Here is a 24,103-nt window from a genome sequence, read left to right on the forward strand (position 1 = left end):
TTATCCCACAACACACAGCCATAAGCACGTGGAAACCAGAGGTGTGTGCACTGGTATTTTTGCAGAGCTGCAGAACATCGTTAAAGTGATAAACAGTTGCAATAAGCCATTACCTGCACACGTTAATGTAATTAGTAAACAAACTTGTGGCAGGCGTCGAGCTCCTGCGTCAGACTTTACGCACCATGCGCCCTGTGTGACTGGAAGCTGATTTCGCATCTTTGCGCGCAGAGATGTTGTATACCGGAGACAGTGCCTGAATGAAGAGACCGTGCACCCACTTTGGATTCATAGTGTCACGCTGACACGAACGCTACAACCAGGTAAGAATAACGTTATTTTAACCATTTTCACAATTTGCTCAATTTCGATAATGTGTTCGTTTCTCTGATAAATAAATAGGATTGGGGATGGGGATTTCACCGCAACATTGACGGTGAACGTCGCTCATGTAATCCTCCGTGTTTGACAACGCCGCTCAATGTGTGTTCAAATCTTCCCCGAATATGACAAATTCTGCGGGGCTGCTGATCATCTGCTGACTTTGTATTGGGGTTGTTTGCATCTTCGCATTGCTAGAATGATGTGATTCATTTGACCTTGACAAGGCATCAGAGGTTATATCAGAGTCAGTCATGAAGCTATATGGGCCTGTGTGTAACGTGTCTGAAGGATGCCTGAACATGGCCATGCAGATGCTGTTTTGTACCTGTCAGATTCATTGTGTTGTATAATGACACAATTTTCTGTCTATGATGGCTGCCTGATTGACACTGCAATATATCTCACAACAGACCATCACCTCCAGCCTTGCCACAATCTATCACCCCCCTCATCAGTCCTGTCACAGCAGCTCCATGTTATTTGCAGCCGACCCTCAGGATATCACGTTTGTCCGTTAGAGATGGTAAGAGGAGAGATAGGCGACCACTGATGCTGCAGGGATGGGATTTCAGTTTTGCAGGAAAGGGCCATTGCTTAGCAACCAGACGAGATGAAAGTGGAACGGATCTTTGTAGGAGAAACAGAGAACCTGTGCTGTTACATCATCAACACCAAACTGTCAGCAGGGAATAAGGAAGCATATAAATACAGGAACACGCAGCAGAATCACACATCTGCCTCCCTGGGGTCTGGGACCACCACTCCCATTTCTTTGAAAAGTAAATACATAGCCTACATCATACTCTGCAGCACCTTTCCCTTTGCACTGATGTTCTCTTGGTCTTTTTTTTTTTAGACATATCTTTATTAAATTTCTGAGGGGCACAAACAATATAAAGTAGGCTAAGCCAGCAATGGAGTAAAGAATAGAGCCCTCTTTTCAGACAATTCAGTACACAGAAAATCAGACTGCCAGTTTGGGATTGTGATTCACAGGTTCTTAGTGAGCAGCAATTTTTGTATGCTAAAGTAGGCCAAAGTTCAGCCATATCTACATTGTTAGCTTCTAGCAAAAAGTCAGGCACTGCTAGTAGAGGATGGATACCCAAACCGAGCCCGTCGGGTCCCGCCGGGTCCGAACGGGACCCGACGGGTCGGGCCGGGTTCGGACAGATATTTAGAAATGATGTTCGGGTTTGGGTCGGGCTCGGTCACATCAGCGTGATAAGGCATTGAACATTTTAAATTAAACAGCTTATTATTAACGTGCGCTTGTTGCCCCGTGTGCGCTGATGCGCTCATCTGTTGATATTTCCGAATGCCTTCCTACAGTTGCTTAATAAAAGTGGGCTTTCCACACAAACGTAGGCCTACATGTGTCATTAGTAGCCTATGAGAAAAAAATTAGATTTTAACTGTGTCGGGCTCAGGTCGGGCTCGGACATAAATATCTTAATGTCTGTCGGACATGGGCCGGGCTCAGACAGAAAAATGCGTCCCGATCCGCACTCTAACTGCTAGGCACTGCTAGGCACTGCTAGGCGAGGACACTAGTGGTGCGTCTCAGCATAGCCATCTAGCGGTAGTGGGTTTAAACACAACATAAACGTGAACCAGTGTCTTACATGAAATCAATATTGTGTTTTTGAAAATTTATACAGTATTGCAAAATAAAATATCGTTAAATACTCAAGTGTATCGATTTTTTCTCACACTCCTAGTCAGCACTGACTGGTGATTTCTGCATCAACATCGAAAACTTTCACTGCACATGATAAGACAGTCAGACTGAGAATCCTATCAACCATACGTGTGTGTGTGATCCGCTACAATCATCCTGACCCAATAGGTAGTAAGTAGGACCGTTTGTTACTAAGCAACATTTCCATTCATAAGAAAAGTAGGGCAAAACAACTCAACACACCATAAAAACCTCAAAACTCTAGAGTGTGGTCGAAAAATGTTGTTTGCAAACATGCATATCATTGCTTCACACCTCATTTGGAAAGTGTTTGATGGTGACTCAGTATTATAGCCAGTAGACTGCTATGGTCACTATTGTTCTGGGATCTGCGTCAAGCTCTCAGCCTCGGAGCTGCTGCGTGTCGTGACTGTAGGGGGCTCAGTGCCACTGTTGAGGAATGTGCATGCTGCTGACTGTGAATTCAGTGGGCTGCATTTGTTTTCAAATTGGAGGTCTCGTCTCCAGATCAAACACCTCTGGTCTCTATTCTCTGCTCTTGAGCTGTCAGAGTGGAAAGTCAGATCTGGTTCGTCCCAAACCTGAAATCTCTCTTCAAAGTCTGGTTTCTGTCATTTTCTGCTCCTGTACAGTAGCTGCTTTTTGGGTATTTAACCAAGATCGCCTGCATCATTCACTGTTAAGATGACCTTTAGTTAATTAGGTAATGTGCAATAAATGCTAACTGTCTCACAATGTCTTTGAGGGTCAATGGTCTCGGCATTTTGAGTGTTTAATGCTTGCAGCTACAAATTTCCTTTTTAATTTAAAGGGATTAGTGTTTACAGGGTTCCCCACAGTGTTTTATAGTGAAGGTGGGCCACATCGCCTGAAATGAAGACCACCTCCTCCAACATCATAAAAGAGCACACATGCTATTTTACTTAGGAGATACTATTTGAATGGGAACTTCACCAATTTTACACATCAAAGTCTGTTAACATGTCTTAGGGAGTACTACTGTTTATGTGAAAACAGTTTTATAAAGTCTTCTCAAATCCCAGGTCGCCTCAGATGATGTCACTTGAGTCAGTGTCGGTTGGGGCTGAAGACTACAAGTTTAAAAATGAAAAAATGTGGGAGAGGGGAGTTAGGAAGAAGTGAGCGCTGCTTGAGGCTACATTAGCCACCACTAGCATAAGACCTGAATCTCCGTCCGAACTGTCAGTGGTCGAGTTGCATTGTGGGTAATGTTGATGCCATCTTTTGACAAAGAAGAAGAAAGGATGTAATAAAAAATGCAATATCTCTTGTTTTGCTGCATCGATTTTGACACTTTTCAAAAAAATAAATCAGTGTCTCAATTTGTTTAGCCTATTATCTACTAACTAAAGTGATCACAAGACGAGATGTGTCAGAGTCTGGGTGGCTTATCGCCTCTGCTAAAACAATAACTGTAAAACTCATTTATGTAAGAGATAATGACCTTCAGACCACACAAGCTCTTATGTTGTTATCTACACCAGTTTCCCTCTGGGGAGGCACTGCACACAGGATTGTTGGATTATTAGTGGATTGGATTTGAAAAAGGGCCTCTAAAAAGGGGACGCATACCGGAGAACTTGGAGAGACTAACTTTCCAGACAGGTTTTTCTTTTCAGGAGCACTGGACTCCTGGACTCTTTCATCACAGCTTCTGAAATCTTAAAAAAAACCTGCAGACAAGACATTGAAGCTGATGAGAAAAAAATACGTTACATTAATAATTTTAGGCTTTAGTTTTATTGCACTGTGTTCTCCTGAGAGCAGCAGTCCCATAGACAGACTGTTGCGGACACTGCTTTTAATGCTATTCACATGACTCAACTTTAGTATAAAGGGCTCTGCTGTGAAATGGATTGTAATTCAATCTTTGTGTCGTATTCACCATAATGAAGTGGATTACTGAAATACTTGACTTATGGCTCTAAAGTGCTGAAGTTTTACTGCCATTTTAAGAAAGTTATGTAGGCTGCCAATTAGCAAACTGAAAAAGCAGAGCACATGATTCTGAACCGAAATGGTAAAAGTCACTGGTTATGTTATTGTAGATGGCTTCAGTTAGTGATTATTTTTATTAATGTGATTATTTTCATTAATGTGATTATTTTCTCTAATAATCGCTTGGTCTATAAAAAATTAGAAATTAGTGGGGAAATAATGCACATCACTCGCTTTTTGTCCAACCAGCAAATGTTTTTGTTTAAGATCAAGCAAGAAAATCAGAACATATTCAAATTTGAGTAGCTGAAACCACAGAAATTTTGTATCCCATACACTCAATAATAATAATAATAATAAATTGAATTTGTATAGCGCTTTTCATGGACTCAAAGTCGCTTTAAAATCAATTAAAAACTGTATGCCTCATTTTTAAATGTTACATTTGATGGTTTAGGAAGAAAAAAATACTTTACATTTTGTGTTTGTCTCCAACTATTTCTCTTCGCAGATTGAAGAAAAAAACACAACTTTCTTTACCTGCTTCCTCCTGATCTCCAGTCAGTCACCTATACCACCTTCACCCTGAAGGAGCTCCGGTGTTGCAGCTATGCCAAAGAACACCAAGGTGACCCAGCGGGAGCACAGCAATGAGCCAGTCACTGAGTCAGTGGCTGACCTGCTGTCCCTGGAGCATCCCATGGACTATAAGAGCAGTCAGATGAGTATGGGTTTGAGTCCTGGCTCTACCGCTCCAGTGAAGGCCCTGATACCCTCCCCTGACCCCGACGCCGAGGACGGCAGACCGGCCTGGAACAACAAGCTGGAGTACATCCTGGCCCAGGTGGGCTTTTCTGTTGGCCTGGGTAATGTCTGGAGGTTCCCCTACCTGTGCCAGAAGAACGGTGGAGGTAGGTGGATGGATGGCTGTTTTGGTGCATTTTAACACTTCTCAAATGTTTTGTGTATGTGAAAAGTGTAGAGACACTTCCTGGGTTTTAAAGTTGATTCCTAATTGGGACACCCATAGTGTACATGTGTCCCCTTCAGGGTGCTGAGTGATTGTTAACAAAGAAACGTTGTGCTGAGTCAATGCTGTTAATGATGTGATTTTTTTTTATGAGTGTAAAATCCTCAATTTAATAAGTGGCCAGGTGGTAGTAGTTAACTCAATAGCATGTAACAATTTTGATTGTATCCTTTTGTTTGAGCATGAAATTTGCATGTTTCCGTCCACAGTCTTGTCCAGGATACTGTTCTGATGTGATTGAGAATGCCCACTGGCCTCTGTCATTGGCGTGAAATGTAATGCTGAATTGCTCATATCTCATAAAAGCTTAATTTGTATTGCATTACAGAAAGAAATACCTCTGCGATTTCAACTTTTGTATTCATGAAAACAGCAACATTGCAAAGTGGCTTGTTTGGTGCATATTTTTCCATGTAGCTCTCAGTCTCGGCCCCCCATCGCTAGCAGATGGGTCTGACCCAACAAAAAACCCTATAGCTAACTGCGCCACCTGTTGCCAAAGTATCGTCACTGACATGAAGCTGGAATATAATGAAGCTGACTAGCTCAAAGGTTTCACGTTGCCTAGCAACTAAATATTCGTTGAAAGCTTCAAACCTACAGCAGAGAACATTAATACCTGGTCGAATTTTTGGCAACTTTCAAATGTCTGACCCAACTCGGTCTCTGGGACTTGCAGGTGGTGTACTGGTGTGCATCCACAGTAGCTGCAGGCATTGCCCTGTGCTGGCAGGTCGTAATCCTCACATTCTTCACACTTGAGGCACCTACCCCTCTGCACACCACGTTTATCCTTAATTTCCTTCTTTCTTGCAGGGTAGGGGGAGTTAAATAAAGGCCTCGCGCTGTGGCTTTCAAGTGGAGAGACTGAGGGCGTTTTCACACATACCTCATTTGGTCCGGACTTTCGGACTTTTCAGTTTGATCCGAACCAAAATTACAGGTGTGAAACCTCCCCCGGACCACGGTCCGGATCAAAAGACCAAATTTTGGTCCGACCAAAAGAGGTGGTCTCGGTCCGGACCAAACTGAACCATGGTCCGGTTCGTTTACAGTGTGAAAGCATTTTTTTGGATGGTTCGGACTTTCGGACCAAATAGAAGAAGCTCTGGAAGGTTCTCCTTGTGTTACAAGACCGGGGAATAGCTCCTTTAAGGAATAGCTCGGTGCTTAGTGTGTAGGCTACATGAGAGAGTGAGAGTGACGGTGAATGCGCTCAGAGCAGACAGCTGTCGGCTATCAGAGCAGAGAATGCATCAGCATTTTATTTGTTAAGTGGTAGTAAATGTACAGTGTAGGTTTCCGTTTGTCTCTGAATAAATTCTCCAGAAAGTTCCAGTGTCTTGCTTCTCAAGATCACAACAAAACAAAAAGAGCCGCGGCAGTAGGGGAGAGCAGCAGTCAGCTGAAAAAACTCCGACACAGAGAGAGGAGACGAGAGGACGGGGAAGCCTGTCTACAAACCAATCAATTATAAGTATCTGGAGACGCAGCTCACGTATGTGATGACGGCAGGACGTAGTTTTGTCACGTATAGATCTTTAGTGCGCTTGCATAACTGCAGTGTGAAACCAAAACTTACCGGATCAAATGTATACAATGTAACAAAAACATGAATCTTGGTTCGGACTTTCATGTGTGAAAACGCCCTGAGGGTCCTCTAGAGGGCACTAGCAAAGATTCTAGAGCGAATGTAATTTCTGGTGCCAATACGTACTCTTCAAATATCCTTTCGGTCCCGGTGATTTGAAATTGTGCAAACGACAGCCTTTTCAAGGCATTTGAGAAGGAAGGAGTGGTGGCATGCAAGCTCCCAAATTGACGCTCGTCTGAGAAATGGAGTTTTGGATAATGTTCAGCTTCGGCAGCTTTACCTATATGCTAAAATATACAGTGACTGAGGAAGCCTAGTGATGAGTCCATAGCAACAAGTTCATGTGTTGAATTTATTATTATCCAGTGTGCTTTGTGGACTCAATGTTTTATTGTTTTATTTCATGTGAATACTAGTTTACTAGAGGAGTAACTAAGTAACTTATTTGAAGTAATGCAGTAATGCAGGAAGTGTGCATTTAGTTTCCATGCTTATTGTGTTTCCACAACAATGTTAGTGAGTAAGTCTACTCAAATGGCCACCATAACAGTGAAGTGTGATGTGTAAGATGAGAAAGCAGAGGTTAAGTCATGTATGTCATGACTGTAAAAGTGGTTATCTGTGCATTTTTGCCAAGCACAAACCAGTACAGAAGGCATCAATACATTATTGGGGAGGGTCATACCTCTTTTCCCAATCATTTTGGAGGGTCATAGAAAAATGTACTGCTGGCGAAGGGAGGGTCAAGTCTATTTTGACTAAAGATCCCAAAACTCCTCCGGTAGCCCCTTAAATAAATAACGAACAGTCCCTTAGTCAATAAGTACTGTGTATTTTCTGTTACCTGTTGTATCTGACACACAGAGAACTAACCCAGGTAGTCTTACCAGTTAACATTTCATCCAAGGACAGACCACTGTAGTGACAGTTTCAACCACCTAAAGTGTTGCACTTGTCCAAACTGCCACAACATTTTGGCACGGTACAGACAGATTTCTGCATTATTCTGAGCCATTGACGATTTGCTCAAAAGCGTTAGGATAGTGAAAAGAAAATGTTTACACACTGCAAAAAAACGTTTCTAAAATAATCCAGGACGTGATAAAGTTTGCTTTTATGTTTGTTCAAATTACCATGTTATGTATATAGAGAGTTAGATGAGAAGCTTGATACCTTTCTCCCACATGAGAATGGTATCAATCTTCTCATCTAACTCTTGGCAAGAAAGAAAAAAGATAAGATCCCAAAATGTCAAACTATTCCGGCATTTGAAAGGCATGATATAACAAGGCACTTTAATCTGAGTGTGTGCAATAATGAGTGTGTATCCTCCGCTGGATTTTGACTCAGTGGGAGGTGCTGCATTGTCTTGTCTGGGCTTTTTCATCGTTTCTAGTCAAGTGAAGGTTTACATTGTTGTCTTTCATCACACACATGGAAACACAAAAGAACAGAGTCTGCCTCAGTGGAGCATTAAAATAACGAATTTATCCTGCCCTACAAATAAATAATTTAAGTCATTAATTTGAACTATCTTGCTTGTGTCTCCTGGTGGAACTTGCATAATGTATGTTAACATTTGTCTTCACTGTAGAGCACAGTAGTCCAGACAAGACAAAAGTACCAAGTAAACCTTTTTGATGACCATTTAGCCTCTGAGGAGCATGAATACCTGCTAGTAATTTCATTCAGGAGTCTGACCATTAGTATTTATTGACCAGATGGTGGTGCCAGAGACTTTTTTGACGTTTTTTTTTTTTATTCCACGATGACACTCTCAAGGAGGTATGTGGACATAGTTGCACTTAAAAAAACAAAAAACACACAAATAAAGTAAGGGGACAGCGAAGCGACATGGATTGGTCAGTAACAGGTAAATATGATAGGCTACTATAAAGAAAAGAATAAATAAATCACACTGGTAAATATTCAATAATTACTTCCAGTATTATTTAACCAATTTAGTTAGATTAGTTAACTCTTTGATATTCTTAATTATACACATAAAATAAACATACACACAAGTACACATTTTTACGATGTAGTCACGTAAATATCTCTTCTAAGAAATTGACAGATTATGACTAATACACCTAAATTTACACAGATTTGCTGTGTACAAACAGCAAACAAAAAAACAAGTCAGACAATCAATCAGTCTTAAATAGTCTCCGGCTGCTACACTATAGACCTCATTGTGCCAATCATGAAGATCTATATCCTAGAGGTTAACCTGAAATTGTATGTATTCTGGATTGATATCTCTATGATTGTGCCATGAATACTTTAATCAAGTTCAATGTTTTCAATGTGTAGTTAAAATGAACAGGAATCATCCTCTATGTGACCACGTACTGAACTAGTCCTGATCCCCTCACCAACATGTTTTGATTTCCTCTGTTATGTGTGTCTGCTGCTCAAAATAGACATCAAAGATCAGTGAAAGTAGGCAGCAACACAGAAGTCACTTCTAACGGTCCAGATAATAATACCACTGTGTAACACGACACTGTGTGCCTGTCTTTGTTTCCTCTGTCTGCTGCTAGCTCTAATAGCCACTCACGACTTGATCAATGTTTTGGATCAAGTTAAACGTCATCTGTTTTTAGTCTGGAAGCAGGCTGCTCCTCCCAGCTGCCCGTCAGTATGAGCCTGTGCGCTCTGGCTGTGGATGGGTTTGTCACCATGGTGCCCCTTCATGTCCTGACGTAAGCAGGACAGACTGGACCAGACTTGTCTTTGAGTGCCAGCTGCTCTCTCTCTCTCTCTCTCTCCATTGTCCCTTCTGCCGATGAAGTATGAGAGGGAAAAGAGGAAGAGAAGGGAGTGGAATTAGAGGGGTGGAGGATAATAAAGAGAATAGAATTTAGCAATGTCCCTCCTGCTGTTTTACAATGAGCTTTTTACCTTCACTATACATGAATTTCAAACATTCAGACAACCAAAGTTGCTGCACTCTCTGCAGTAATGCCTCTTCTCTCTTTGCCTCCTCTGTCTCAGGTGCATACCTGGTGCCCTACTTTATTCTCCTCCTCCTCATCGGCATCCCCCTGTTCTTCCTGGAGCTGGCAGTGGGACAGAGGATCAGGCGTGGCAGCATCGGGGTGTGGAACTACGTCTGCCCACAGCTGGGAGGCATCGGGGTTTCCAGTCTGATGGTAAGCACCAACATGAGACCGTTAATCAATTAACTCATCATACTGGTCGCACATTACAACATGCATTTATGATTCAAGATGTTTTATATTTTATTTATATATATATTGTATATATATACACATCATCACATACTGTTCACCATACCTAGAGAATGGCATGGGGTACTTTCCATAAAATCATCTCTCAATGCAAATCAAACCAGCTATTAGGCTAACTGAAATAAAACCATGCCATTCTCTAGGTATGGTGAAGGGTATGTGATGATGTGGGGCTATTTTAATTCCAAAGGCCAAGGGAACTTTATCAGGATGCATAGTATCCTGGATCCATGAAATAACTGGCCTTTAAAAATAAAAATCTGCCTGCCTCTATGGGAATTTAACATAGGGGTGTACTTACTTATGCCCCCTGTATTTTAAGGAAGAAAATTTATTTATTCACGATACATTATTTATTTACAAACAAAATTGGTGTCCTTAAAGGTTGGATTTTTCCTCATTTTTTTAATTAAGGCATTAAGATCAATTTCCAAAAGATGATTTTTTTATTCCTCTTTTTAGTCAACTTTAGCATGGGTGTCCTAATTTTTTCACATGACTGTATATATTGTGACCCCACATGTAAAGTGATACTGCCCAGACACCCAAACCGTTGAAATATCAAACACTAAAACTAACACTATGTAGGCTTAAATGAAGGCTTAAAATGGTTTGTACGTTCATTCACAAGGTCAGCATGAAATCATGTCAATTACAATTTAATCCATTGGTTTTCACAAGGGAACATATCCATTGGTGAAGTAGATTGAGGAATTTATTAATGACCTACTAATATCCAAAGTCTTCTTATTAGTGAAAAAACCATGACATCTGTTTTTCAGTCAGCCATTGGGACAACAAACGTGCTGTAGAACTCAGTCTACTGGTCTCTGCCTGCTCGTGTTACTTCCTCTTGTTTTACAGCAAGCGGCATGCAAAGATCAGCTATCATAATCTGTCCCCATCATCTGCAGGAGTAGTGAACCATCATACACCCATGCAATCAGCGTCATCAGCCTAAAACAGTCAGTCAGTCAGTGATCTACTGCATCAGTGTTTCTGTTTGTCAGTCCTTCGATAGTGATTTCATCAATCTAGTGCAAAAGAGGGGAGGGAGAGGCCTGGCCTGGGGCAGTAAGGCGTGTGGCAGCCCGGATGTGGCAGAGGGAGATTCAGCAGCTATAAATACCTTATTATAGAGGACCCCAGCCTTGGCTGCTGCTGAGAGCAAACAGCTCAATAATTTATCCACACTCCGACTTAAGCTGTGTGCTCAGCATCCGTGCCCCCTCTCAAGAAGAGGCGTTCATCTCAACAAACTGCAGGCTGTTTGTCCCTTGTGCTGTTTGTGTATGTGTGTTGTAAGATAGTGATTGTTTTTAGGAGTGATAAATATTGCTGTTTTCTCTCATTTCCCCTCAGGTTTGCGGTTTTGTGGGCCTCTACTATAATGTGATTATCGGCTGGAGCATCTTCTATTTCTTCCAGTCTTTCCAGTATCCACTGCCTTGGGCTGAATGCCCCATCCAGAGAAATGGATCCCAAGCCAGTAAGTGCAAAACACAATGCACCGCAAAACACAATGCACCGCACACAGCTTCAACTATACAGAGATGTGCGGCAAAAGACAAATGCCCATACAAAAGAGCTTTTTTTTGTAAAGCCCTCGGCACCATGTATTAGAATTAGAATCAGAATCAGAATCAGTTTGATTGGCCTTACATACACAAGGAATTTGACTTTGGTAGGTGTTAACTCTCTATACATTCAACAAATAGAGGAAAATGCTGCAGAGTCCTGCGAGACAATTCCATATTCAGCAAAGTATCTCAGCAGATGCACACAGACTGCCTAGTGCTACGCAGAGCGGTGCATAAAACTGCAGAACGTGTCTTTGCATTGAAACAGCTTGCCTCGCTGTGGCTCTGCAGTCAAGCAGCAGTGCCTCTGCAGGCTAACAGAAAAGTGTTTGTGCTGTCTCTCTACCCGGGATGGCCCTGCAAGTCATTCTACAGAGCAGCTCTGTTGGCGAGGCCTGTCAGATAGTATGACCCGGCCAACAGTGTCAGTACCTCGAATGGCTGGCAGCAGGTAGCCTGTGGTGGAGGCACATGCAGGTTCTGGCAGAGTAAAGGGCATCAGCTTACATTAACATTAGAGGGCAGGATGTCGACTATGCTTATGATTATGGATGCAGCGGGGATGCTGTGGAGCCTCCAACAGGATTCTGTTGAAATATGTGCAGAGGTGGAATGTACAGTAACTAGGTACATTTACTCAAATTACAAAGTACTTGTACTTTATCTTTATTTTTTCTACTTTGTACTTTGCAGATTAAAGGTACCCTGTAGAGTTTGTGTAGCACTAGTAGTGCTATAGAGCAATGTTTTAATAAGTGGGTCGCGATTTTGCAGCATTGAATCAAGAAAAATGACACTTGGTTTTATAAGTTTGTTTTGTAAAAATAAGGCTTTTCGACTCGAATAATAGATTAAAAAAAGACTTGTGAGAATAGAGATGTTTGCAGTTTAAGGTTTAAAAATGTGAGTCATTAATTTATTTCAAGCACATAGCAGTATAGTTTATTTAGCTAAACCTTGTCAGTCAACATTAAAGTGCTCATATTATTCTTTTTGGCTTTTTCCCTTTCCTTTATTGTGTTATATATCTTTTTGTGCACGTTATAGGTTTACAAAGTGAAAAAGCCCAAAGTCCACCCCAAAGGGACTTACCATCTTCCAGAGAAAACACTGTTCACAAACTGCTCCAAACAGCTCTATTGTAGACTAGCCTTTAGTTCTGTGACGAACGTGCGTCACTTTGTAACACCCGTTATAATGCTCGCCTAGCTGCTAGCATGGCACTCTCTCATGCTCTGCAACTGACAAGCTAGCAGTACTTAGTGCGCATGTGCGACTCCCAACAAAGATGGTACAGAAGTGAGATGCCTCACAGACGGTGCGTTCACTGAAATTGGTAGCCTTGTGGTGCATTCAAAGTTATTGTAAAATACCCTTTTCCCATCTGGTGGTTGTTTTTGTCGTTCAACAGCAATTTACTAGTGAAATTACTTTCTTAAAAAGTATCGGTTCAGGCACCGTTTTAAAAGTATCGCTATAGCACCGGTATCGGAAAAAACCCAAATTATACCCAACCCTAATTTTTAGTCATATTGTAAAAGCAAGACATTGTGGTTTTGCTACTTTTACTTAAGCAAATACTTGTTCCACCATTGGCTATTTACAAATACATTTATCTGACAGATAAATAAAGAAAAATCTCCAACAAAACTTACAACCAAATTGAATGTCCATAATTTATGTTGTATATCTCCACTGTTGCAGCACTGTTTATGCCATTTCCCTCCCTTTCCTCATTGCTGCTGTAGTCGTGGAGCCGGAGTGTGAGAAGAGCTCGGCCACCACTTACTTCTGGTACCGCCAGACTCTCAACATCACCAGCTCGATCGATGACACCGGCGGCCTGAACTGGAAGATGACCCTGTCCCTTCTGGTAGCTTGGATCTTGGTCTGCCTGGCTGTCATCAAGGGCATCCAGTCCTCTGGGAAGGTACGGGGTCTCCATGGCTTCACAGCAGGGGCAGAGCCTGCAAACTAGAGAGATTACCACACCATATGAATACTGTATGTACACAATAAATCATTTTAACAAAAGCTTAAAAAAATCTATTTTTAATCGATGATTCCGCCATGTTTTATTCACTTTGCTAATGCTTTTCAGTCAAAGGTAGGTTTTCTGGGCTCCTGTGTTGCTCACCTGGTAGGGCGCACGTCCATATACGGTGGCTCAGTCCTTGACGCAGCTGGCCCGGGTTTGACTCCGACCTGCGGCCCTTTGCTGCGCGTCATTCCCTCTCATCGGCACTAGTCTATTTTCAGATCTCATCTAGATTATGGAAGAGAGACACATGCATCATTAATAAGCTTAATCTGTACCAAGCAAAGGATGCAGATGGAAAAATGCTTCGTTTGGCAACAACTGCAACAACATCCTGTAATCTCGGTCCAGAGAGTGAGTCATACATCACAGCGCAACATCCAGCCCATATTTCAATAGGAAAATACACGGATCGCCAAGGTCGGACACGGTTTTTTAAACACTAAACATAGTAATCCAATTATCATCGTGAGTACTTCAATGATTCCCCGAAATACTGTAGGAAGGATTTTTGACTCATCTCTACAAACCTCAAGGAGTCCTCTCCACATTTGGTCAGATTTATCAGACTCAGTGCCAAGCAAACACAAAGCAGTTTTGGAATTGATTCATTGTGTGTGTGCTTGTTGTCGTGCGCGTGTGTGTGTGTGTGTGTGTGTGTGTGTGTGTGTGTGTGTGCGTGCGTGCATGCGGGTATGGTTGCATTTTGGTCCTCGTTCAATGTGTGAGGCCTAGAAATGCGTATCCATGGCAACAATGAACTTGACTTTCTCTCTCTTTTTCTTAGGTGATGTACTTCAGCTCTCTCTTCCCATATGTGGTGCTTTTCTGTTTCCTGGTGCGAGGTTTGATGCTGAAGGGAGCAGTGGATGGCATCGCTCACATGTTCACCCCTAAGGTGAGAGAAAAAAGTGGCAATTCTAAAATGTTTGCCTCTGCTGAGGGTTGCCTCAGCAGAAATAGGGAAAACTTTCAAAATAAAATTAACACAATATGTCATATTTTTCTTTGGTTGTCCACAGTGTAATTCTGGTATGCTGGAGGGGAAAAGTTCGCTGCTGTCTTGGTCCTAATCATTTATACACTGTCAGTTAGCCAAACAGATATGTAACATAAGTGACACTTTTTCTATGCAAGCTGCTCAGCTGTGGTTGATGGTTTTAGCTGCTCTACCACCAAGGCCATTCAGATCCACTCATGCATATATGTCATTAATATCCACGTTGTTTTTTTGTTGGGTTGATGTTCCCCTCTAGTGGTGAATATGTATAATTACATAGAAAAAGATAGAAAAATCATATGATCATGCAATGTAAATGGTTGTGTAGTTGGGCTGACATCAAATGTCAGTGCAGTATATTACAACAGGGGTGAACACCTGGATATATCTGTTACTATTACACTATGAATTATTAAAACTTCAAAGATATCCTAAATTAAAGATAAGACCAGATAAGATATTGTTTGTAGAAGTTGCACTTTCAGTTGCCACAGACGCGCATGTGTGTCTTGTTGCATGACCAGCAATTGCTCAAAAACCACATAACTATATTTTTAATCCTGTTCCCAATTCCAAATAGGGGACTGACATGTAAAATAATGTACAAAACATGTTTTTCAGTTTGTTATATCAGGCCAACTGTGATCAGTCATCAGTTTGAGTATTTCTCTCAGTATCTTCAATCAAGACGGGGAAGAATACATAGAATATACAAAATGTTGTCATGAAGCTACTTGAGGGCAAAACATTAATGTTCAAAGGGTTTTTAAGGATAAAATGATGACAATACATGTGACCTAAACTTTCACATTTTCCTCTTCCTTTTCTCTAGCTGGAAAAGATGTTGGAGCCGCAGGTGTGGAGAGAAGCAGCCACGCAGGTCTTTTTCGCTCTTGGCCTTGGTTTCGGAGGCGTCATCGCTTTCTCCAGCTACAACAAGCGAGACAACAACTGCCACTTTGATGCAACGCTAGTCTCCATCATTAACTTTGTTACCTCCATCCTGGCCACTTTAGTTGTGTTTGCGGTCCTGGGGTTCAAGGCGAACATCATGAACGAGAAGTGTGTTGTTGAGTGAGTGTGTCATACTTTAACAAATGCTACCTGACCAATCTCTCGTTGGCAGCCGTTTTTACTGTGACCTTTACTTACTCCCTAACACATCCATCTTCTCCACATCTCCTATTGTCCATGTGCAGTAATGCAGAGAAGATTTTGGGCTTCCTAAACACAGGTGTGCTGAGCAAAGAGCTCATCCCTCCTCACATCAACTTCTCCCACCTGTCCGCCCAGGACTACACAGAGATGTACGGTGTCATTAAGACGGTTAAGGAGGACAGCTTCGACCAGCTGGGCCTGGACGCCTGTGTGCTGGAGGATGAACTCAACAAGGTCAGAGGGGGAGGGGGACAAGCTGAAATGACAATGTGATTGTTAAGTATTTCTAAATAATCAGAAGTGTGTTACGCTATCAAGACGTAGTTTGTGTTTAAGTGATGATGCACGTCAAGTTGTTCTTATATATAAAAAATAACAGAGACAGGGGAGGTTAAAAATACCATGATGCTAAACAAAGTAGTGTTTCCTCTAGAGTGGCAACGATTAGCCGTTTAATCAATCCATCAATTTGACAATCAGTTAATTGCTTCAGTCAGATGCTTTTCTTTTTTTCAGATGCGATAGTAAATTATATGTCTTTGGTCAGATAAAACAAGCAACAATCACTTTGGACTCTGAGAAATTATAATGACCATGTTTCATTGTTTTGTTTTTATTTTATATGATTAATAATTTATGTAATATAAGAAAATAATTGTCAGACAAATCGATAATGAAAATAATCGTTAGTTGCAGCCCCAGTTCCCTCTACAGAGTCTGTTATTTTTCATAGCAGGACAATTCTTTGAGTGTTATTGCCCCTGTACAATGACCACTTACCACAGGCAAAATGCACAATATTTCCAGAGAACCTTTTACTGCAAAGATCATTAAGAGGTCATGGGAATATTGTCAGGGCACCATTTTTTACTTGTTTGTGGCCTGTGATGTAAGGATTTTTTATTTTAAGCATAATCTACAGTACTAATCCATTCATTTTAAGTGTCTCTGGGATGAGCACATCACCTTGAATAGCTGCACTATGAACTGAAGTGAGTGATTTTTCACAAAGAATCACTCAGTTTAATTCAGCACATCATCATTAGCCATCGTTGGCCATTTTTGACCTCCAGCTCCTTCTCTCTATCCTCCAGGCGGTTCAGGGCACTGGTCTGGCATTCATCGCCTTCACAGAGGCCATGACACATTTCCCTGGCAGTCCCTTCTGGTCTGTCATGTTCTTCTTCATGCTGATCAACTTGGGTCTGGGAAGCATGATCGGCACCATGACTGGCATCACCACACCCATACTGGATGCTTTTAAGATCCGCAAAGAGATCCTATGTGGTGAGCTGACTTCTATTCTTCTTAATTCTGGTTATGAAACTCTGTAACTCATATCTATTGTGCTTAATGAAATTGAAGTGTTTGTGATTCTCATTCTTCTTCTCTTTCTCAGTGGCTTGCTGTATCATAGCCTTTCTGTTAGGCCTGCTGTTTGTGCAGCGCTCAGGGAACTACTTTGTCACAATGTTTGATGACTACTCAGCTGGTTTGCCTCTCACTGTGGTGGTGATCCTGGAAAACATCTCTGTAGCCTGGATCTACGGCACTAAGAGGTTACTCAACTGGATATGTAGATTGAAGCCATATTTGGATAGAATTATTTTTAAGCCAGTTTGTAGACATTTGCAGTGTCTGGTCAATTTGTAAAAAGAGCGCCGTTATCTGTTTCCAAACTAGCCATGCTTTGTGTTTAGTGCTATTAGCAAATGTTAGCATGCTAACACTGTTACATGGCTAAGCTAACCTGAGCTCGTAGAACAAAGAAACAGACACTAAATGCTAATGTAACTCGTAACAATTAGGGTACAACCGGGACGATTGAAACGGAGGACGAATGAAACATTCAAACAAAAAAACAACACAGTTTTCTCAGAGTGCAACAACCAGACAGACATCATTTGGACAAAACATAGAACATATTAACCTCCGTTGCTCTGCCAAATACATTCCTGTTATGTCCTTTTATCACGGAGTTACAGGCGATAAATGATTTATGATAGTCAAAAGTAAACTTCATTAGTGGTTTATTTTTTTTGATTATGTTTTCCATCTAAAGGTTCGACGTCATGCTTATTCAGTAGACCATTTAGTGCTCTCTCCAATCCCGGACTTTCACATTGTAAATATAGAAAGATGTAAATATATTTGGGGCTATCAGGTAGGGGGTCGAGTTTTGCCATGTTAACCTATGGAGACATAGGTTACCATGGCACTTATTTGGATGTGCGGTGTCCTTACCCACATAAGAACAGAGTGAAATGCCATTTTGTACTATAGAAACATTATATAATTGGAAACATGTATTATTCTAGCTATATAAATGGCATAGTGCATGGTATTTCCATAATGAGTTGTTAACAGACATTCACCAATACGTATAGCCCTGCAGCAATCTATCTGAAATAACATAATAATTCGTTCAGAGCTGAAAATGCAACTGTATTTGACAGAGGACAGATGTAGGTTACTAGTGGCAAAATATTAGCTTCAGTGTTTTACGATGTCTTTGTAAATGACGTTTAATTAAAAATGTATTATTGTTATCATATCAAATTATTATTATTATTAATATGCAAATGTATGCACTATAAAGTACACAAATAAGTAGTGCACATAATTTCTACTATCAATCCCACAATGCAATGCTTCACATTGTGACACTCACCTGTGAGTGATGATAATAAATACAAAATGACGATTCACAAGTGTCCAAAATCTGAATTTGCTGCTCACTACTGAGTGTCCATTATATAAAGGACACAGCCAGGGCAGATAACAACAAACAATAGAGCTTTTTCACAGCAGACATTTTGACTTGTCATCAATAAAAAGCAAAGATGTAATTAATAATTTTGATGATGGGTGCAGTAGTCCATTTAGACTCTGCTATTGTGCATGTTTGCTCATTGGCAGGGCCAACTGGGATCCTTAGATGGAACTCCTTCCCACTATTTATTTTTCTCACTTCCTCGCAGGTTCATGCAGGACCTGGAGGACATGCTTGGTTTCAGGCCGTACGCCTTCTATTACTACATGTGGAGATTTGTGTCGCCAGCTGTCCTGGTGGTGCTCATCATCTCCACTGTCATCGAGATGGCCGTCAGTCCTGCAGGATACAACGCCTGGGTGGAGGCTGAGGTCTGTGTTCAGTGGCTCTTGGATAAACAAAGAATGAAAGCACGACCAGACTTGATTATTCCATGAATGTCCTCCTCCTTCCCCTGTTTTTAAACCTCTATGTCATTTTCTTCATCCTCTTCCCTCTGCACTCTTTGTTTGCTAGGGCGCAGAGCGTTTCCACAGCTACCCTCCCTGGGCTTTAGCCATGGCCTACTCCCTCATCGTGGTGGCCATGCTGCCTTTACCCCTTGTCTTTATTGTTCGCCACTTCAACCTGATCTCAGACGGCTCCAACAAGCTGTCCGTCTCCTACCGTAAAGGCATGATGAAGGACATCTCCAACCTCGAAGAGCAGGACGAGCAGCGCTTCATCCTCAGCAAGAAGCTCAGCGAGGCTCCTTCCCCAATGCCTGCCCACCGTGCTTACCTGGGCCCCGGCGGCACCCAAGAGATGACCAACACCAACTACGGCACCAGCACCAAGACGGGCTACCAGAACATCGGCTCGCCCGAGTCTGAGCTATGATCCACTGAGCTCATAGATCCTCCCATCCATTAAACCCCAGCCTTGCTTAGAGAGAGGGAGACAGAGGAAGAAAGGGAGGAACAGAGGAAGTCAAGAGGCAATGAAAATCCACTGTTGATTGTTGCAGCGTTCATCACACTTTAACCCCCCAGAGCTGAGTCTCTCTATCCCCCCTTTTCTGTCCCTACGTTCCTCGCCTTTGGTTCTTCCCCGCCATAGGATCCGTGCTGCCAGTTGCCTGTCAATCCTAGCTGTAATGAAGGGATTATGGGAATGCGAGTCCCACCAGATATAACGACATTTTCCATTTGTCAAAGTAAAACAGGGGCAGAGAGAGAGGGACAGAGACAGGAACAGAGGGAGTGAAGCTTAGAAAGGTCCACTGAGGGCTTAGATACTACAAGCTTTGTTTTGTAATAAGCTCTGGCCGAGGTTAAGGTATGTGCAGCGCTAAAATGCTTTACCAGTTTGGAGAAGGTTCTTTTTGAGACAGTTAGATGTTCCTAACATCTTATTATTCTGGTTCAGTTGTAGAAAATGATTTGTGGGGTTAGGATGGATGGAAGGAGACTCAGAAAGAAAACTTATTTTCATGATCAGTATCACCGTATGAGAACATTTCTCATCTAGAAAGCAAACTTATTACAAATGCATTCATATCAGTAGGTAATAAGTAAGTCTTATAGTGTAAACAGTGTTACAAGCACATTACATCTTTATTGTGCCTATCATGCATCAGCAATAATAACCAGTCAAAGTAGGGTCCTCATAAAACTGTGGATCTCCTTCTATCCCTACTTTCCCCACTGATGTAGAATACTGTACATATGTGTTGTGCAATAGTCTGAGACATCACCGTAAATCGTGTATATACATCACAGAAGTGCAAAAGTATTCGCTTCTTCATTTCTTCTCCATGAATACCGAAGCACAGACACCCACTATCGTTTTAGAGCATCTCTGAGCCTTAACACAGAGCAGCACTTTTCTTTTAAACAACCTTTCTTCTTGACAAATAAGGCTCTGGAGCTGTTGCCAACAGCACTGCACACGTTGTCTCGCTGCTGTTCCAGTCGCAGCTGGTCTAGACAAAGCTTTTCCATTTGAATCAATCAATTTAATCAAGCGATTCTATTTTAATCAATGCCCTAGAAGGGCAGAGTTGGCAGTGCACAAGTAGAGATAAGCAGAGCAGCATCACGCTCGTCGTCTGTCTGTGTGTTAATGAGGCAGACCTAGAAGGAATTGGAAAATGTGAGTTTGTGTACGTGCCTGTGCAAGTGTGCGTGCGTCAGTGTGTCATCTGCTGCTGAATGAGAGCTCCCGGTGACCCTGCCTCTTTAAAAATAGAGCAGCGTTACCCAAGGTAAGCCGTGGCAACGCACCATAGATACAGATCCTCTTCTGATGTGAAGGAGGAAGAGAAGAGTGGACATCTTGCTTTGTCTGTTCCACCTGCACAACTGTGTACTCAGCAATACACACAAGATATTTTACTGTTGAGGTCCTACAAGAATATATCTCTAATGTTTTACAGTGCATTGAGTAAGAGGTTCACTGCCGTGCCGCGTTGTGGATTTATTATGCGTCACCCCTAAGAGGAAGATGTTTGGGTTTAATTGTTGTACATTCCTCAAATTGTAACCACTATGGATTTCATAAGCACTAAAATGTACACTTTGATGTATTTTTGTGAACTGAGGTGTGAAAAGTTTAATCCTTTTTTGTATAAAAAATGTCTATAATCTTGTATGACAATGTATGTTTAGGGGTATAATATGGAAATTGTGCAGTGATATAAATATTTGGACTAAGTGGTAATACACGGATTTCATCACTGGATGTCTCTGTTGGCCAGCAGAGGAGCCAATGACTCTCTGTCTCTCGTGGCCCCTCCCTGAGACAACACCAATACTTGAGACTGAACAGATGTAGTGTGAAGCACAGTCAGTCAGTCACATTGTTTGGTGCCTGAACAGCATCTCTGTTGTCTGTTTGCCTTATGCTTTGGTTCATCTCATTCACTTGAGCACTTTAATTAGGTAGAGACCCTGGAGTTGTTTGTCAAGTGCAGGTTGGACAAAAGCTTTGTCATTAATCACAAGAATGCTGTCACAGAATATGTATTGGTTAGCAATATTTATATATAGTGACAGATTGAGGGCAGAATGTCTACGAAATGCACAATACACAACTTTGTCAAACATCTGTTTTTTGTGTGTTAGTTAAGCAGATTGTTTTCTGTAAAATTTGAGCATTTTAACAATAATGTTGCATCTTATAATGTTAAGAGTGTGTTGATGCATTGAATTTTGCCCTGTTATGACACTAGTGTTGATTGATGCCATTGGCTAGCTCCTAGGTCCTCCTAAATACGTAAAGTCTTGACCAATACCTACACTGTTACATGGCTCTTACTATCTGCTTAGGTTTCAGGCTACAGTACCTAGTACTTAGTAGTGCCTACAGTAGCTGTGATATATTGCTTGGTATATACTGAAGTGATGAATAATATAATTCCCTACTGATCTACCATGAAACACCTTTACATCCTTTATTTTCCCTCCTGTCGCCCAAAGATCTATGTTCTTTTTTGTAATAATAATGTGAGGGTTTAAGTAGTGAAAGCCTACATTACAGGGAGTAAAGGGCAGTAGGTGAACCACTGTGAAAACAAAACAATAAAAAAACAAAGGGATCTTTCCACACTAGTCTCCCCCTAAATCACAGGAAAGGTGGTTGCTCTCCATCCTGAATGCATTAGGATCTTACAAATGAACATGTAAACACACATTAGCCAGAGTATACCCTGCTCAGTTGCTAAAAATGAGCAGAAACATGCAGAACTACTGTGATGTACAAGAAACCAGATGTTTTTGGTCAATTGGCTTACGACACAAATGACACATAACCTCAGGTGAAGGCACTCTCCTGAATTCCCCTGCAGCTTAAAAGCTCTGACACACCAGGGCACATTAAAGCACATTAAAGCACATTTATGGAAGCACAGGAAAGTGAGCACAAAGGAGTTGCATGCCTTGGTGAGCAAGCTCCAGTCAATGAGTTAAAAATAGAGTCAGTGTGGGTGATCTGGATGATGAAACCTATAGATTATGTTAGTTATGGTCTAATTCCTGCATCCTCCAAGGGGTCACTGGAGGATAAGTCTGCACACTGAAATGCACTGCCATCTACATAAGAAGCTAAACTGCACCATTATAGTTTGTTCTAACTATAGATTGATCTGCACAATAAATACATGAGCTGACAAACCTGAGCTTATACTGGTGTGGAGTAAAGAGCACAATCAAAACACATGAGTTCACAGAGTCTTTTGAAAACAGCAATCTTATTTTAAACCCCTGGCTTATTTCAATACATGATGCACAGTTTGCCACATTTCGCCAAGGAGTTCCCACTTCTCCACACCAGGCACAACAGGTCTTGCCTTTAACATTAAAGACACTGTTGAAATACTCTGCCCAGTGGAAAAATGTCTTATCATATTGGTTCAAATTTGCTTAGTAAAAAGATATTGGCATTTAGTAGACTATTGATATTGGATATTTATTGTTGAAAACTCCAGGGTCTCTTTGTCTTGTCCATGTGTCGGCTGTGTTGCATTATGTACTACAAAGCAACTTCTTTTTACTGTAACTCAGTTGAATTACTGTGAATAACGCAACAAAAATAGAGTAATAGTGTTTTTATTTAACTGTGCAAATAGTCTTTATGTGACCAAATCCATAGTTATATTTATAGTATTTAAGACATGAGATGTATTTAATCTGTACATATTGATGTACATTCTGATAAATCCACACTGAGTATAGTATAGCATATAGTAAGAGTGCCCGGGTGTATACTTGAGCTGTAAATAATAATTGTATATTTTGATATATTTTTTGATTTTTGTACTGTAGGTAATGTTACTTTACTGTCTGTTGGTTTCTGTGTGTGTGGTTGTGGTTGTTCTCAATCAGCTGAGCGACTGTGTGTGTGTGTGTGTGTGTGTGTGTGTGTGTGTGTGTGTGTGTGTGTGTGTGTGTGTGTGTAAAGTAAGAGTATATGTAGGTTTTTGGTGTTTAAATGTGTGTGTTTTTTCTCCTCTCTCGGTGTTATGTGCTGCTGATCTAATCCAGTAGATAAAATCCTGTCGTTACAGTGAACTGGGACCTCTAATGTAAGCAATCTCTGCTCTGTTTCTCACTGGAACTGCAGCTTCCAGCACAAAACTGACAATACAATCAGAAGGAAATGTTTGAGTATATACAGTCAAACATTTCCTTCTGATTGTTCAGTCGGAATCTGTGTGTGAAGATTCACGTTGTTATAATATTGAGACAGAAACTGAAGTTCTTTGGTTGAAGAGAGTGATGAACTGTACAAAAATGATGAAGTACACAGGAAATTAAAATAAACACTTTTATTAAATAGACTATGTTGTTTGTCTCATTTATTCTGATGAAAGTTCAAGATGTGTTTTTCTTTTTAGGGGCATTTTAGCCTTTAATAGACAGGACAGCTGTTAGACAGGAAAGGGGGGAGAGAGGGGGAATCAAACCCTGAGCCGCTGCATCGAGGACCGAGCCTCTGCATATGGGCGCCCGCTCTACCCAGGAGCCCAAAGATGTGTTTTTCAGGACAAAAGTTTAGTTTATTTAAACTGAAATACTTAAAGCTGGGGAGGGCAGAAGGCAAAAAAAAAAATAGAGTGAGAGCTCCTCCTGCAGCTCTCCTTCTCCCCTC

General features: G+C 41.3%; 1 protein-coding gene and 1 long non-coding RNA gene across 2 annotated transcripts in view; one reads left to right on the forward strand and one right to left on the reverse strand.

Moving 5' to 3' along the window:
• Positions 1–23,792, forward strand: slc6a17 (solute carrier family 6 member 17). The gene is made up of 12 exons (XM_031286451.2): positions 1–323; positions 4,557–4,956; positions 9,670–9,827; positions 11,289–11,415; positions 13,255–13,436; positions 14,332–14,442; positions 15,377–15,618; positions 15,744–15,936; positions 16,797–16,989; positions 17,102–17,261; positions 18,684–18,846; positions 18,992–23,792. The coding sequence occupies exons 2-12, from the start codon at positions 4,656–4,658 to the stop codon at positions 19,352–19,354; spliced, it is 2,193 nt and encodes a 730-aa protein (XP_031142311.1). The 5' UTR covers positions 1–323; positions 4,557–4,655; the 3' UTR covers positions 19,355–23,792.
• Positions 3,223–24,103, reverse strand: part of LOC116040802 — a 27,495-nt gene continuing 6,614 nt past the window's right edge. Inside the window, exons 3-5 of the long non-coding RNA XR_004899008.1 lie at positions 13,668–13,740; positions 9,398–9,401; positions 3,223–3,232 (exon numbers count right to left, since the gene is read on the reverse strand). This is a non-coding gene — a long non-coding RNA (uncharacterized LOC116040802). The remainder of the gene's footprint in view (positions 3,233–9,397; positions 9,402–13,667; positions 13,741–24,103) is intronic.

This window comes from Sander lucioperca, chromosome 12 (genome assembly GCF_008315115.2).
Source record: "Sander lucioperca isolate FBNREF2018 chromosome 12, SLUC_FBN_1.2, whole genome shotgun sequence".
Taxonomy (NCBI): Eukaryota; Metazoa; Chordata; class Actinopteri; order Perciformes; family Percidae; genus Sander; species Sander lucioperca.

Coding starts and splice junctions, on each gene's coding strand:
- slc6a17 (XM_031286451.2), top strand. CDS start 4,656: ATGCCAAAGAACACCAAGGTGACCCAGCGGGAGCACAGCAATGAGCCA. Junction 9,828..11,288: donor TCGGGGTTTCCAGTCTGATG/GTAAGCACCAAC, acceptor ATTTCCCCTCAG/GTTTGCGGTTTTGTGGGCCT. Junction 14,443..15,376: donor CTCACATGTTCACCCCTAAG/GTGAGAGAAAAA, acceptor CCTTTTCTCTAG/CTGGAAAAGATGTTGGAGCC.